Source organism: Alligator sinensis, unplaced genomic scaffold (genome assembly GCF_000455745.1).
Source record: "Alligator sinensis unplaced genomic scaffold, ASM45574v1 scaffold665_1, whole genome shotgun sequence".
NCBI classification, from domain to species: domain Eukaryota; kingdom Metazoa; phylum Chordata; order Crocodylia; family Alligatoridae; genus Alligator; species Alligator sinensis.
In genome coordinates this window covers 1,204,184-1,219,175 of record NW_005842034.1, presented here as the reverse complement: position 1 = coordinate 1,219,175, position 14,992 = coordinate 1,204,184, and the positions used below count along the sequence as shown (strand labels likewise).

Sequence of the window (14,992 nt, the reverse complement as noted above, 5' to 3'; positions counted from 1 at the left end):
GGCCCGGCTCGCGCCCGGCGAGGACGGGACCGGGAGCCGGCCCGCACAATCAGGAGGTGGTTAAAAGCTGCATGGCATTAGTTCTCACCCTAGAGGTCTATTAAGCTACTATTAGGTCTTCTGTATACACAGGTCAGACCAGTTTAACTAAAATTATTTTTAAAACAGTTTAGTTTGAGGACAGTTTTACTGCAATCGTACACTCTACAGACATGAGTTTAATTAAAATGTTTTAAAATGCAACAGTTTAATTAAAATGTTTTAACTATATTAATGCAAGCTGTACGAAAATCAATTAGGTCTACAACTAGAAAGTGATAACCAACCTAAAATGTCAAGTGGCTAAAAAAGTTATTTATACTTGTATACAGAATTCAAGATTACTGGGATAGCGGGCATGGATTTTCAGTTAATCTGCTTGTGAACTATTTACAGGATTTTCAGGAAAGAACACATGATTTAATTAGAGATTCTAAATATAATATGTTAACAGAAAAAAGTGTTCTTGTTTAAAATCAGAATGCTATTTAAAGGGTAATTAATCAACATGAGACAATTACATCAGGTTGAAAGAGTCGTGTTGAGAATTATTACACAAAACAATCAGATAGTGCAGGTGGCTGGTGTTTCTTCCATACACGTTTAGAATCATATTCATGTAGAACAGAGGTTGTCAGCCCACGGGGCCATTGGATCTGTCCTCTGGACATGCTGCTGTGGCTACTCGCTCTATGCTGTTAAAGGAAGAAGTGCTGGCAGAGGGTGGGTCCTAGTGCCTGCCATCACAAAAGTAGGTCATTCTGGTCTACAGCTGAAAAAGGTGACCTACTGCCGATATAGAAAACCTTTTATGTATAAATGTAGTGCACTTTATTGAATTTGTCTTAGTTGTGATCCCTGACTTAAGTGCTTTAGAAGCATTTTTAAACGGCTTGTTTTTTTCCCCCTCTTTAAAAAAAAAAAAAAAAAAAAAAAAAAAAGAGAGAGAGAAATTCTTCCAAGTTGTTAGACTGCTAAGCAGAATGAAGATCAAATTCACATCCCAAACTAAATAGGAAAATATGGGAAGAAAACACATCCGAATAATTAATTCTTCTTCCACACAACTTTGTCAGGTGTCTTGTAACTATGAAAAACAGAGAAGACTGCAGAATGGAGGTCCAAATCTAGCAAAGCATGACACAGCATGAATAGCCCCTTTATAGTCTAAACAACTACTCACGTGTTCCAAGTTATCCATGTGCCTAACTATTTTTCTGTACTGGATCCTACGTATAGTCTCTAAATATGAGGAAGTGTGAAACCATTTCTTTAAAAAAAAAAAGGAGACACAAAAATGATGTTCCAAAGCAGCTTTTATCTTAGGTCTTTGTGAAACATTTATTTTTATTTTTTTTACCATGCAGTGCAATCCACAGGGTGAGAGAGAGACCGCTGTTGCTCCAGCTTTGGTCTGGGGCACAGAAGACATGGTGGCTCCGGCCCCAGTTTCAAAGCTAGAGCCAGAGTTGTCACACAGGGCAAGTGACGGCAGGGGAAGGGCAGGCATCAGGTCACCTGATCCCACTCATTTTAAATTTTATATTGTTTTGCATTCAGGTAAATACAGCAAGTAGGCCTCTTAGAAATACTGGGCATCTAGGAAGCCTGGAAAGAGACGGAAGTGAGGATATGGCTGAATAGGAAAAGGCAAGCAGGCTAAAGAGTCCATGTAGAAGAACACTCAACAAGAGTCCACACGTAGATGAAAAATGCTAATCAGGACTTTGATGGTTATGAAGCAATTAAAAAAAAGGCTGAGAACCAGTCAGGTCAAGTGTCAAGAATATGACCTTAAAACTTGATGTGACAAACAAAGGGAAGTCAGTGAAAGGAATCTCAAGGGGAAAGAAATCAAAAAAAGATGAATATTGAGAATTTCTTTTTCATTCAAAATGAGTTACAAAGGAAGGGAAGAAAAGAACAAAACCAAGGTAAGTCTCCAATGGATATTTTTCTAACATGCCATCAATCTAAAGTAGCAGTTGTATACAGTTGTTATTCGTATAAAATCACTGTAAAAATTAGATACAAAAAACTTATTTGAATAAGTAGATCCAAAACATCATATTTAAGAAGCTGGTTGTAGCTTAAGTCAGTGTTTGCAGTCCTTACTGCTAATATATCAGACAGCTGAAAATCATAGCTGCATATAAAAGAGTTTTTTGTCATAAGTGTGCACGTGTGTGTGCATGCGCGCACATGTGTTTCTTTGCAGGAGTTTATTTGTCCAAGCAAGATCAGTCAGGGAATTCTCTTTAAAAAAACATAAACAAAACCCCCCAGGAGACTTGACTAAATCTTTTCAAGCAAAACAGCAGGCAGCAACACGAGATAAACACAATAGTGCCAGCTGTTGGCAGGAGTCTCTCTCCACATTATAGATACACCCATCCATGCACCCAGCCTCCCTCCGCCCCACTTTTAGGGCATAACACCTACACTGCAAGAGCTTAAATCAAAATTCTTGCTTTGAATCTAGTCTCTGTTGTGACTACTTAACATAATTAAAAACAAACCCAAAATTTCCTAACAAATTATTCCAGCAATTCAATATCAAGATTTTATTCATCCAAGTTTTATATTTTTGACAGAAGATAAAAAAAAAATATACCTCATCACTAGGATCCTCCATGGTATTTTTCTCAGAACTCTGGACAGGTACCAATCCACTGAGCTCCACGTGGAAGAGAAAGAAAATAAAACCATAGAGCGCTGGCCCCAGGCCATTACACAGGCCCCTAATTCCAGTTATTATTCCTTGGACAACACCTGTGTAAGGATAAAGTAATGGGGTGGAGGAGGGGGTTAAAAAACAAACAAACAAACCCAACTTTTTTATCAAACATTTTTACTTTTAATAAGGTATTACAACTTGAAGAGTTCTCTTACTGGATTTTCATGAAAGACTATAAAATGCTAGCTTTACATCCACATGATAGGGTACTCAGAAAAGCCATCAAGGAGGATTAGTTGGATTTCACATTCTCTAGGTGAGCACACAGCATTGTCAATATATTAGTGTGCTACCAGCAGACAGTTTTATTTACATTTTTAATTCAGAAATGACTAAATTAGAATCTTACTATTCCCCTTTAATGGGTGTGCTCAAATTCCACTTTAGTTAACTTAGGTGCCCCCTACCCAAACTTATACTGAATAAAAGAGATCAAGATGACGTGCATATATTTCCTTATTCAAAAGAACATGCAGAGTGTTGCATATGAAACAGATTTTATGTGCAATTTTTTTACCTTACATCTGAACTATGAATTATCAACAGCGAGCAAGCAAAGAAATCAAGGCATCAGATTAATTTCAATAAAACTTACTGCTGCTCCCAGTAAGAGGTAGAACATTATAATGCCAAGTGCTAAATTTATAAAGGTTTATCCACATATGCAACAGTTTGTTTCTAATATTAGCAATGAATACAAATTAACATTTAGATATTCTCACTGTAGTAAGTGGCTCATTAAATGCTGATAGTACATGATAAAATATACATCTGCCTTGAAGATCTTGAAAACTAAAGAAAAAAAAAAAGTCAGCAAAGCAAGCACCACTCAAGTCTCATGGCAACTATACTCATTGAACCAGGTAGTACGAACGTGTGAAAACCATGAGTCCTTGCATAAAAAGGAAAATAAGATAATATTTTTGGGTTTAACGGGTGAAAAACACTTAATCTTGTTTGGTTTGTGCAACTGCTGTTTTCTCTCCACTAGGTGGCAAAACTTCCACTCCAGAACAGTCTGAATCCCTTTCTGTACACTATGAGCTACTTGAAAACTGAACAATGCATAGATGTCTTCCCTTTAAAACTTGTAGGAGTACTCTTCCCCACTACATTTATCTTGCTCTTCACCCCCTCCCCTGCCCTTTTTCAAATGCTTTTATTTTGGTTTGAAAAAACTATTCATTTTATTATCCAAGCAGACAACTGGAAATCCACTCTTCCCACCTCCTCCACCCCCAAAGAAGCTTGCTTTTCATTAACAATTCTATTCCAAATGTATGTTAGCTTAGAAAAAAAAATAAGACATACAATGGCACCTTTCATACCCCTGCATCTCAACAAGAAACTGCCTCTTAGGACTGTTTTCTGTTTTGTCTTTCCAGTTCCATAAATTTCAGTAGGTCAGGGTATTATGTCTCGTGTTGTGTCAGAGTTGACTGCGTAGCTGTGCTAAGAGGTTAGACAATGGATTTGTTGAAGATGGTTTCAATAGGGATCATCCTGCCTCAGGCCAGGGGGGAAATGGGCAGGAGGTTGCCCGTGTACCCCTACCAGCATGTTTTATAAGTTAAACCCCTTAAATGCCAATTATTGTTATAATGAAATTAAATCCACCGTTATACAATTTCTCGTGTGCCCCCCCGAGTCCTTTCTTTATCATACATTTTGCTTCTTCTGAGGAAGACAGCTACATTTTACTAATTTATTTTACTACATGTGAATTGTTAAAATGGAGAAATAATTATGCTAGTACCTCACCATACAAAGAGGAAAATGATTTCTTGGGTATCTATAGAGCCAGCATTATGGGTGGGCAACCACCTAGGGTGCCATGGTCAGGGGGGCACAAAACACTTTCACAGTTCTCCAAACACTGCTCACAACAGTTCTCTCCTCCTGCCTCTTCCCAGTCAATCCCCACCTCAGGCAGGAGGAGCAGTACCCAGCCGAGCCCATCCCCTGGCTCCAGCTGCCCCAGGAAGACCCGGGCTGGGCAGCAGAAGCAGTAGCAGCAGTGCCTGCCTAGTGCACCAAGCCACACCGCCTCCCCACTGGACTGTGCCCCGCACCCCTGCCTTCCTGATTCTGCCTGCAGCAGTGCTGCTGACTGGGGCAAGCGGAGGAGGAGGAGGAGGAGGAGGAGGAGGAGGAGGAAGGGGGGGCACCAAAATGCAAGTTCACCCAGGGTGACATTTTCACTAAGGTCAGCTTTGGGTAGCTAAAGTAACTAGATAGTTAAGAATACAGCGACTCAGCTGCTATGAAAGTAAGTTAGTATTGTGATGCTAATTGCCCACAGCTACAGACCAACGCTCATAAAAAAGGAGGAAAAAGCATGAAAGATTAGCAACCTTTTCCATTCTTTTTTTTTTTTTTAATTACCTTTGAAAGGCAACTATGTAGACAGGTGACTGCATGACCATAGCTACACTTTTTAGAAAGTAAGGTAATTGTGATTCAAATGAATGTACCTCTCCTCACAAAATATTCATAGTGACAAACCTTTAAACTTACTGTCAAGGAAATTGAGTACCTGTCATCTTATCTGAAAAATACAGTTCAGTTGATATTGTGGTTTCAAGACAAATTACTGAAAAACATTTCCGGGAGGACAACAACGTTAATTTATTGAACTCACCTTGCTGATCTGACTCTGCATTTCGTGAAACCAGAGCACTAACTGCTGGAAATGTAATACTTGACATAGCTGCCACTGCTCCTGCTGCCCACATCATCCTGTTGATTAAGTACATTAATGTGCTTAAAGTACAGAGGAAGAACATTTCTGTATCTGAAAATTCACTTACACAAATGAGAAACCAACCATTTACCACTGCAAAACACTTCAGGCTTTTAAGTTTTGGTATATGTTTGTGTACAGTTTAACTAGTTAACTACTTATTCTCTAGCAGTGTTACAGAATAGCATGCAACAGCCTCAGTGCCCGTTTCTATTTATTTTTCCTCCGATTTCACTTGAAAGTATGTAAGATTTCATCTTATCCCAGTTAACTAACCAGAGCAAAGGTATACATGAGTTCAATACAGTGTGATGCAGACTACTACTTGGTTTGTAAGAAGTCATGCCAAGGAGCAACTTCAGAAATCTACTTTCAGGATGGGTGTACATGACTGGTTATGCCAGAATTTAACTGCATCCTGGTTTAATAGCTTCAGGGTTAATTGAAAAATAAAAAAAATAGTGTGTGAGATTGTCCTATATATAGGACAAGTTATTGGAAGATGTGCATTTTGAGAATTGCTTTTGAGTATATTAATATAGAAAGATTAGAATAGATCAACTCAGTTTTCAGAATTTGCTCCATTTTCCCACAGAGACCTTTATATATACTTTCATCTAGTGCCACTGATGAAGTTACCCTCTAGCTCACCTGAAATACTACAGAGTTCTGACAAAGAAGTTAGCAGTCATTCATCACTATAGAAAAGGTACCGTACTCCAAGGGAAGTAGTTATTATATTAGTTCTCTGTATTATTTGCTTCCCACTTTCACAGGGCTGCGGGAGTGCAGTTGAAGCAGAAACCCAAAACATCTTAATTGACCACAGCAGGAACATTGCAAGTATTAGAAATGATATGTTGCAAGTGCCTGAAGCTGTTAAACTCAGCCAAGTAAGTGGTAAAAATCTGCAACTTGCAAACTAGTACAGTGGTTCTCAACCTTTTTTGTATCAGGACCCATTTGTAAATACTGATGGCCAGTCCTGACCCAGTGCTCCTCGCTCCTGACCCACTGGGTCCCCATCCCCAGGCCCCAACCACCCAGTATATGGGAAGAGGGTGGGTGTGTAGGGTTTAAGGGCCTCAGGGGCCCTAAGCAGCCCCTTGCAGGCAGGAACTCGGCCAGCCTGCAAGGGAAAACCCACGGTTTCCCACATTTTTCTCCTTTAAAGGAGAATCCATTTTTAAAGTTTGTTCATGACTCTTTCATATATTCTTGCATTTGGGTCACAACCCATAGGCTGAGCAATGCTGTACTAGTAAACAGCTTCCTAGAAGGCCTAAGGTTTAATTACTAACAGTAAACAACCAAGAACATGCATATGCATGCTGCAGCATTAGTTACACTGCTAATAACTGAATGATGTAACCTTGAATTGTTTATGTATTGCTATATTGTAACTTCATGTTTATGCTAAGTTCTCTTAACCAAACTGTTAGAAATTTCAGATAACTATAAAGGGGAGTAGCTTCAGAAAATCCACAAAGTCAGGAAAGGAAGCCAGGAAACTGATAAGAAAACATTCCAGGAGATTTGAATTCCTCCCTTCAGTTTCACAAGGACATAAATTTTGGCTAACTGACATGTTGCAAGAACATCAAAGAACTGGTCTATGCTGGTTCCCAGAAGGCCCAAAGAGATCAAGAATTATAACTAGCCAATCAGAAGATGGTTGTTAGAATTAAGTGACTATATACATTGGCTTAGTCAAAATTGAAAAACAGCAAGTCCCAGAAATGACCTGCTGCCAGTGTAAATCAATCCTCTCCTGTTCCTCATGCTGGTCCTCCCCCAACAATGTTACAAATGAACTGTATTTTAACAGCAGCCAGATGCACACTTATTCCAATGCTAATTCTATGCCTGGAATTAAACAAGCGGTTCTCAATCTTTTTAGATTCAAGGCATTTCTCAGAAAATACCACCCCTTATCTTTCTCTTTTTTCTTGAATAAGGAAAAATAAATAATTTCTTCTGTTGCAAAAAACCCAAAAAACTCAGGAAGGTCACAACAGGTCAGAATGTTCTTTACACTATGGATTCCTAGTTAAAATCGTTGGGTTTATCTTCTGAATCATGTGGGTGTTTGAGTACCTAATAGTATTGATATATAGCAGCCTTAAAAGAGACTGCTCAGCACCCCAGGGTGCCATGGCATCCTGGTTGAAAATGACAAATTGATGTTAATCAAGTTCTACAATAATGAAGCTTAGCATGGATAAAAATGATCAAAATGATGGGAGTTCTTGAAAAATCTTTTAGGTCTCATAACCTGCATCCAGCTCAAAAATGTGTACTTACCAAGGCTCAGATCCAAAACCATACCAAACCAGTTGGAGTATCTGAAAGCCAAGACCAAGGAGGACTGTATTCTTGTTCCCTATCGACCTCATCAGGATACTGAGAAATACAGTCTGTAAAAAATACAAACAAACCTCAAGTATGATTGTTATAGCAATATCCAGTTCTGTAGGAGACAATCCAAGCAGCATTCACTACTACTGAAGAAATGCCATCAATCAAACTGTCACTATATTTTTATATTTTGTCTAAACCTAGACCTTCAGTTTGATCCCAACGTGATTTACAGGTACTGCTAAAATTAAAAAGCTCTTGATTCATGCTAGTAGGCACTTCACAGTATACACCTTCCCCATCTCTTTAATAAAAAAAACTGTATTAAAAAGTTGAAAAAAGTATTAAATAGAAGAGTCAACGTTTCAGGAAACAGGAATCCTGCACCCAAAGGGTTTTCCCTCTTCACTTTTTCCATGTTAAATAGGAGGCCAGGTTTAGCATAATGAGTTGGTTAACCATCCCAGGAAATTTGAACATAGACAGTGCTCAAAGCCATCTAAAAAACTACAAATATTGGCTATAAGAGAAAAAAAAACCCAAACAAACAACTTGCTTTGCTCAATGCTATTTTGTTTGGTACAGAACACAATCACCCAAACTTACATTTAAAACTCAGAGCACTCGACTTGTCTCTTCGAGTCTACTTTTATCAAATCTCTTTATTCATTTCCCCCTCCTTTCTTCCAGTCCTTCATTTATTTTCTCATTACTGCCTTTTGTTTACCAACCTTTCAACTGAGGACGTTAGTGAGCACATCCTCACCTTATGCTAAAAGTGAAAGGAATACTAAGGAAAGTAAGAGAAACCTAGAGGAAAAGCAGGACTGACAACCATGGGGAACAGTGAATGCCAAACAGCTACAAGTTCAGCAGTAGAGAAAGGGGAGCCCACTGCTTCTGATATCTCCTGTTGAAGACGCTCGCTCTACAAAGCAGGCATTACTCACTACATGGTACCTGCCAGTGTAGTCATATGGGAGTTTACTGTTAAACATAAATCCAATGCAATAGCACTACAGTAAGAGGAAAGTGAATCGTGTCTGTAGTTCTCTCATACCACCACACTTACTTAATCACCATGCATATCATTCGGCTACTCATCTTCATCTGCTTCCCTCATTGATAAAGAGACTTAAGTAGCAATATTGGAATCAAATCACATTAAAGTGTGATTAATCCATCTTTGTACACATCTAGGATACCAGCTTTCAGAGAGAGTTCTTTCAAGCTTAAAAATGGTATAAAGGAACTTGCCTATACATAATTGTAAAGTGTCCAAAATGGTTCATTAGTGTTCACTGGATTGGTACACTTGTACTGCTTTAGAAAAACATTTTAAAATTAGATGTACTGCAATGAACTGAACTGAACCCATGACACTATACTGGGTATGATCATACCTCTGACAAAAGATTATATGCAAGATGTCTTCCTTTTACATTTTTTCTTTTGTGTGTACCAAGATTTACTAGAAATTGCCAGAAGTTGGAGAAGCTACTAGAATAAAGCTTACCTGAGCTATTATAGACATAATTCCTAGCACAGCTATGAACGCTGCAATACTAGCAGAGCCAAAACCTATAATCTGAAAAAAAAGTAATAGAAGATTTGTTTTACAAATGACAGCTCCAGTTGTCAGGATAACCGTTAGTTAAAAAGACAGCATTTATAAATGCTGGAATGCAATTACTGCAGTGATCAGAATTATTTACATACACATAAAGAGCTATATCAATTGAACAGTTTTCTTATCTACACACCTTATGCCATATAAATCTACAGAAAACAAATAAAATTAAATTAAATACATTTACAACAAAAAGTTAAATTAAGAGTACAGGCATCTCTGGAAACATGAAATCCCAGCAGAGATATATTAGCAGCTCCTCATAATTTTAGAGATACCACTTGGTGCTCAGGAGATAGTTTCTGAATCAGTTCAGTTCCAGGTTTAACAAGATTACAATACAGTGTGATGGGGTTTTATACTTTAGGACTTGCTTTATAGTTTTCTGATTCTACATTTAAAAACAACAGGTCTCAGAATATCCAGGGTGAAATGTACTTACAGTTTATTTTTCAGTATCAAAAATTATTTACCTGTCGTAAATACAGAAAGAAGCTAGAATACTGGCCAGCCTCAGGTAAGTAGGAGAGAAACACTGTGATACAGATCAGGAGGACTGTAGAATCTTTCCCAACTTTTTTCAGGGACTATCAAAAATTGGAGAGAAGAGAAAGAGATAGGTCAAAATGAAAGCTTCTCGTAACAAGGGATAAGGACAGTAATCCCATGAAAAACTTTCCATAACTACTCCCCAGAATAAATTGATTCTATGGGCATGTTAACAGAACACTATCCAACTAAATCTGCAATTAAACGATTTTTTTTTGCTATAAACATCCAAAAAATCTGAACATTTTTACTTGTTTTCAACCAGTTACATTTGCTACTTTATACTTCATTCAAATAAACTGCTTAGCTAGAAGGACTTTCGTCCTCATACCAGTGTAACATCAGAACAGTTTGGGACAAAACCATGCAGGAAAGTAATAGATAAAAATGAAAATATTAAAGTTTTTAAATGGTCAAAAGCAAGTGTGGGGTCTTTATCCACCCATGAACTCATACTAAATTTTGGACCCTAAAAAGACATTTATGGCACGATGAAAGTATTAAATAGCAACATGCCACAGACTCATCACACCATAAATGGGCTAATTTGGCAAACCAGCCATAAAGATGTTCTGAACTTAATGTGTAACATCTTTCTGGCTGGACTGTATGGCACCTTAATTTAAAGTGTGGCCTATGTCCCAAACTCAGGGATGTTCTGGGCAGATGCCAACAAGTAGCTGGTTGTGGGCATCGGGCCTGGGACAGCTTCAGCTTTTGAACCAGGTCAGGGGCTGCCCAGTCAATATCAACCAGCTGGTCTGAAACCCAGGACAGTACCCCAGTGCAACCCCTGGGGATCAGCCTGAGGGCAGCTCCAGGAACCAGGGCTGTCCAAGGCCCATGTCTTGAAATGGGTTGACTGTCAGCATTGAAACAAGGGCAGGCCTAGATCTTGAACCAGGCCTGGGGCTGCCCCTGGCAATGATAATAAATCTGCTGATCATCTGCTAACAATCACCTGACCATCAAACACTGGGCAGTCCTGGGTTCTGGGAAATAGCTACCTCCTACTTCAATCCTCAGGATTGGGCTGGGGACAGCCCTGGGACCCTGCTCAGGCCCAACAGTCTCACTATTGTTAGGTGAGGAATTTTAATGTCCCATCCCAGAAATCAGATGTTCGGCCTTCCACATCTGGTTCATTTTCCTCCACCCACCCCCCTCCAATAATATGGTACTACATGTATTAATGAATTGACTGTGGAAAACAGATGTCCTTATCGCAGTCTTTCAAGCATAATCGCTTATCTCTCAGCATTCACAAAGCAGTTTCTTTAAAGCAATTCCCAGGAGAGCATTTTCACTAAAAACAATTTATTCTACTTGTTGGATAAATACCTACATAAAATAAGCTTCCATATGAAATCAAGAAGCATAAAATTAATGTAAACACGTTACGTCAATTCATTTTCTGAAGTAAAATACACTGCAGTATAAAGAATTCAACCACCACTTGCTCTTCCATGTTGTTAGAAGTGGGTCACAGAGGAGAACTGTTTGTCCCCTCTACACCCAAAATTGTATAGGTTTCCAATACACAAAATAACGAATGCGCAGAGTGCTCATCCTTTTCATTACAATTTGACCTTTGGCAAAAGGGTAGAAGTTAATAATGGTTTGGACGAATTATTTTATTAAACTGACATTAAACACTTAGTCCTTTCAGTGTTAAAAAAAGAAGTCAACATTTTGAAAATATTTATACAGATGAATCTTACAGCAAAAGGATCTGCTTGTTCCCATGATATAGGGGCTCCCCATGAAGCAGGTCTCATTTTTTCAGGCAGAGATTCTGGTACAGCTAACAGAATGAAACAGATATCCACAACAGCCACCACTGTGGCCACTAGTACAACCAGATTATCTCCATAGTTGGCAGAAAGATAGGCTCCAATTGCAGGACTAGTTACCAAACTTGCTGCAAAGGTGGCAGATACCTATGTATAAAAACAAATTTAAGTCAAGCTAGCTATACCATCAAAGCCCACAGTTACTTTTTAATAAGGCTACTACTTTAACGAACTACTCTGTCATTTTTTCAAAACACCAATACTTTAAAAAAGTCAAAGTTAGAGATGGTTGAATGACTGACAATTTTCAATCAGCCCTGGTTAATATACTTCATCTAAACTTGAACATCCACTGTGACATAAATAGACGAGAACACCAATTACCTAGATTTTTGTTTAGAGTTAAAATACATAATTTTATTGCAACAGTGCTATAACAGCAACACTAAGTACTACAAAAATCCAGAAGTTCTATAGCAGCTACAAGATAGATCAACAATTTAATAAAAAAGGAAAAATACAATTAGAATTCTTAAGCTAATGTAGAATCTGGAGCATAACACAGATCTGTGGAACTGTATACCTAAATTGAAGAACTACTTCTCTGAAAAAGCTGCTGGAATAAGGAAGAAGAGCTAAAGTTTTGACAAGATAACGCATAAACAATAATGCATAGTATTTACTTTTAGAATAATTATAACCGTATGAGCTAGAAACTTAGTTTTATATAAAGCAAAGGCTCAGGGAAGACTTGGTGGCAGTCTATAAATATATTAGGGGTGTGCACCAGGAACTGGGAGAATGTCTGTTCACCAGGTCACCCCAAAAGAAGACAAGGTCTAATGGTCACAAATTTCGGGAAGATCATTTTAGACCGGACATAAGGAAAAACGTCTTTACTGTCCAAGTTCCCAGAGTCTGGAACAGACTCCCCCAGAGGTGGTACAAGCGCCTACTCTGGACATCTTTAAAGGCACATTTGGATGCTTATGTTGCTGGGATCATTTGACCCCAGCAGACTTCCTGCCCCTTGGGCAGGGGGCTGGACCCAATGACCTTGCAAGGTCCCTTCCAGGTCTATTATCTATGAAATCTATATGAAAGTTCTGTAATATAATCAGGTGCCTGATAATCATGAAAACTAACCATACTTAAATACAATAAATTGATACAAAAGAGCACAGTTTTTTACAGGAGCAATTAATGATGATTAATTTTTAATCATCATTGCAGATTATTCTTTTGTGACAATTTAGATCTAGGTTTTCCAACCTTTAAGATAATAGGAAGGCGAACAATTCTTTTGCTGGTACCCATCACCTACATCTGTGTTACTACTGAGCATGTGTCCTGCCCTTTGTAATTCAAGAATAAAATTAGACATATCCAACACCTTTCTAATCAATTAATTACTCTGTTTTTAAATTTCACCACTGATGACAGCAGAAGTACACTCTTTCTGTCAGTGCCAAAAGGACACTTCATTTTTATTAATACATCCAATTTATAACAGATCCTTTAATAGGTCAGGATTGAAGGCATTGGACTAACTGTGCCCTTAAAGTGGACAGTAGAGGAGAAACAAGAGGCAAAATGAACTAACCGTACCCCAACTTACTGAGAGCAGAATGTCCTATTTTACCATGCCTCCTACATTTTTCATACTTTGCAATAAAATACTAAAAAGATCTTGTGAGAGGCAAGGATCTTTGTCACTGCTATCTTTTACAGGACCAACTGCATGGTTGAGATAAAAGTAGACAAACTTTCAAATGTAAGGATCAAGAACGTATCAAAAGCTTGTCTAATTTTATCCCAACTACACAGCTAGTCTAGGCAAAGAGACCACCCCCAAAGATCCGTGCCTCTTGCATGACCATCAGGGCTACAACAATTGCTCCAAAAGTTCTGAAAAAATCTTGCAACATTATTAAGGAAGGATCTGTTTCTCAGGTACAAATCTTTTCTCTATGCACGGGTTGCCATGGTGACTAGGCACTAATGAAGTAACATGGGACACTGGAGCATAAACTCTGTGCATCTTTGGTCCATTGCGAGTTATTGCTGCTGAAGAATTAAGCACCTGAAGTTCACTTTCAATATTAAAAGTAAGTTACACAGTAACTTTGGTAGACCTGTCCTTTGTCTGGCTATTTAGTTTGTTATGCCGTTAATAGAAGTACCGTATTAAAAAAAGAGGAGAGAGAGGATAAGTGATTTGTTTAAAAGAAATAGAAAAAAGAGAAAATTACATGTTAGCTCACTAGAATAGGGCAGTGAAACCATGGCATTCTGTTAGGTCACTGGCAGATGTTAAAAGCTCCCATGTGCAGTTGGAGAAGCAGAATTTCAAAGTATTATTTTTATGTAGCTGATCAAAACAACAGCAACAGTTTACTGCTGCCTGAAGACAAAGTGGAAGAGTTCCAGAATAGCCTCTTTTAATGTATTCTTCCTTCAAAAATCCATTCAAAGTCTTTGTAGCTTTCTCAGAAAGTCAAATTTAGATTACTCAGGACCAATTTCACAGCAAGTTCTATAATGCTAGAATCCTCACACCAAGGGGCACCCTGCCAGCAGACCCCCTCTCATCAGAAGGGACATCCATCCTGATCACCTCTGCAATCTGCAGCTCCAGCATTGTCATGGCATTATACTTTTGGCCTATATTCTTGTTAGTCACATAAATAAGTAGTTTCACTTCAAAAGAAACTGTATCATATCACCTCTATTTTATTTTCAAACAGGGCTCCCTCAGTGGCTAAAGTAGCAGGGCTGTGTGAAGCTTTGGTTGCTGATTTGGTTTGCTGGAGATTCAGCCCAATTCAGCCCAATCCGAAGACCCTTTAATCTCTCCAAATCGATTCGGACAGATTCAATGATCTGGACATAGACACAGCTTTAAATGTTTTTTCTACATACCTCAAGGTACCAGGCAGTTCGTGAACACTGAGATGGTGGGGCAGATGGAGCATCCCACAGGAGCACGAAGGTGGGGGGGTCCCAGTGCGCTCAGTGGTGGACCCAGAAATGGACAAGAAGCACTTCTGGCCCACTTCTGGGTCTACCATTGAGTGTGTGGGAGACCGTCCCCCTGCACACCGGCTCAGCGACTGGTGCCTCCTGGGTTGGGGGTGGGGGGG

General features: G+C 38.8%; 1 protein-coding gene across 1 annotated transcript in view; it reads right to left on the bottom strand.

The window, feature by feature from the left end:
- Nucleotides 1-14,992, bottom strand: part of LOC102375944 (hippocampus abundant transcript-like protein 1) — a 39,749-nt gene that overhangs the window by 5,516 nt on the left and 19,241 nt on the right. Inside the window, exons 7-12 of the mRNA XM_025202663.1 lie at nt 11,778-11,996; nt 9,981-10,094; nt 9,394-9,465; nt 7,824-7,936; nt 5,418-5,515; nt 2,654-2,811 (exon numbers count right to left, since the gene is read on the bottom strand). Coding sequence (XP_025058448.1) covers nt 2,654-2,811; nt 5,418-5,515; nt 7,824-7,936; nt 9,394-9,465; nt 9,981-10,094; nt 11,778-11,996 — 774 coding nt within the window. The remainder of the gene's footprint in view (nt 1-2,653; nt 2,812-5,417; nt 5,516-7,823; nt 7,937-9,393; nt 9,466-9,980; nt 10,095-11,777; nt 11,997-14,992) is intronic.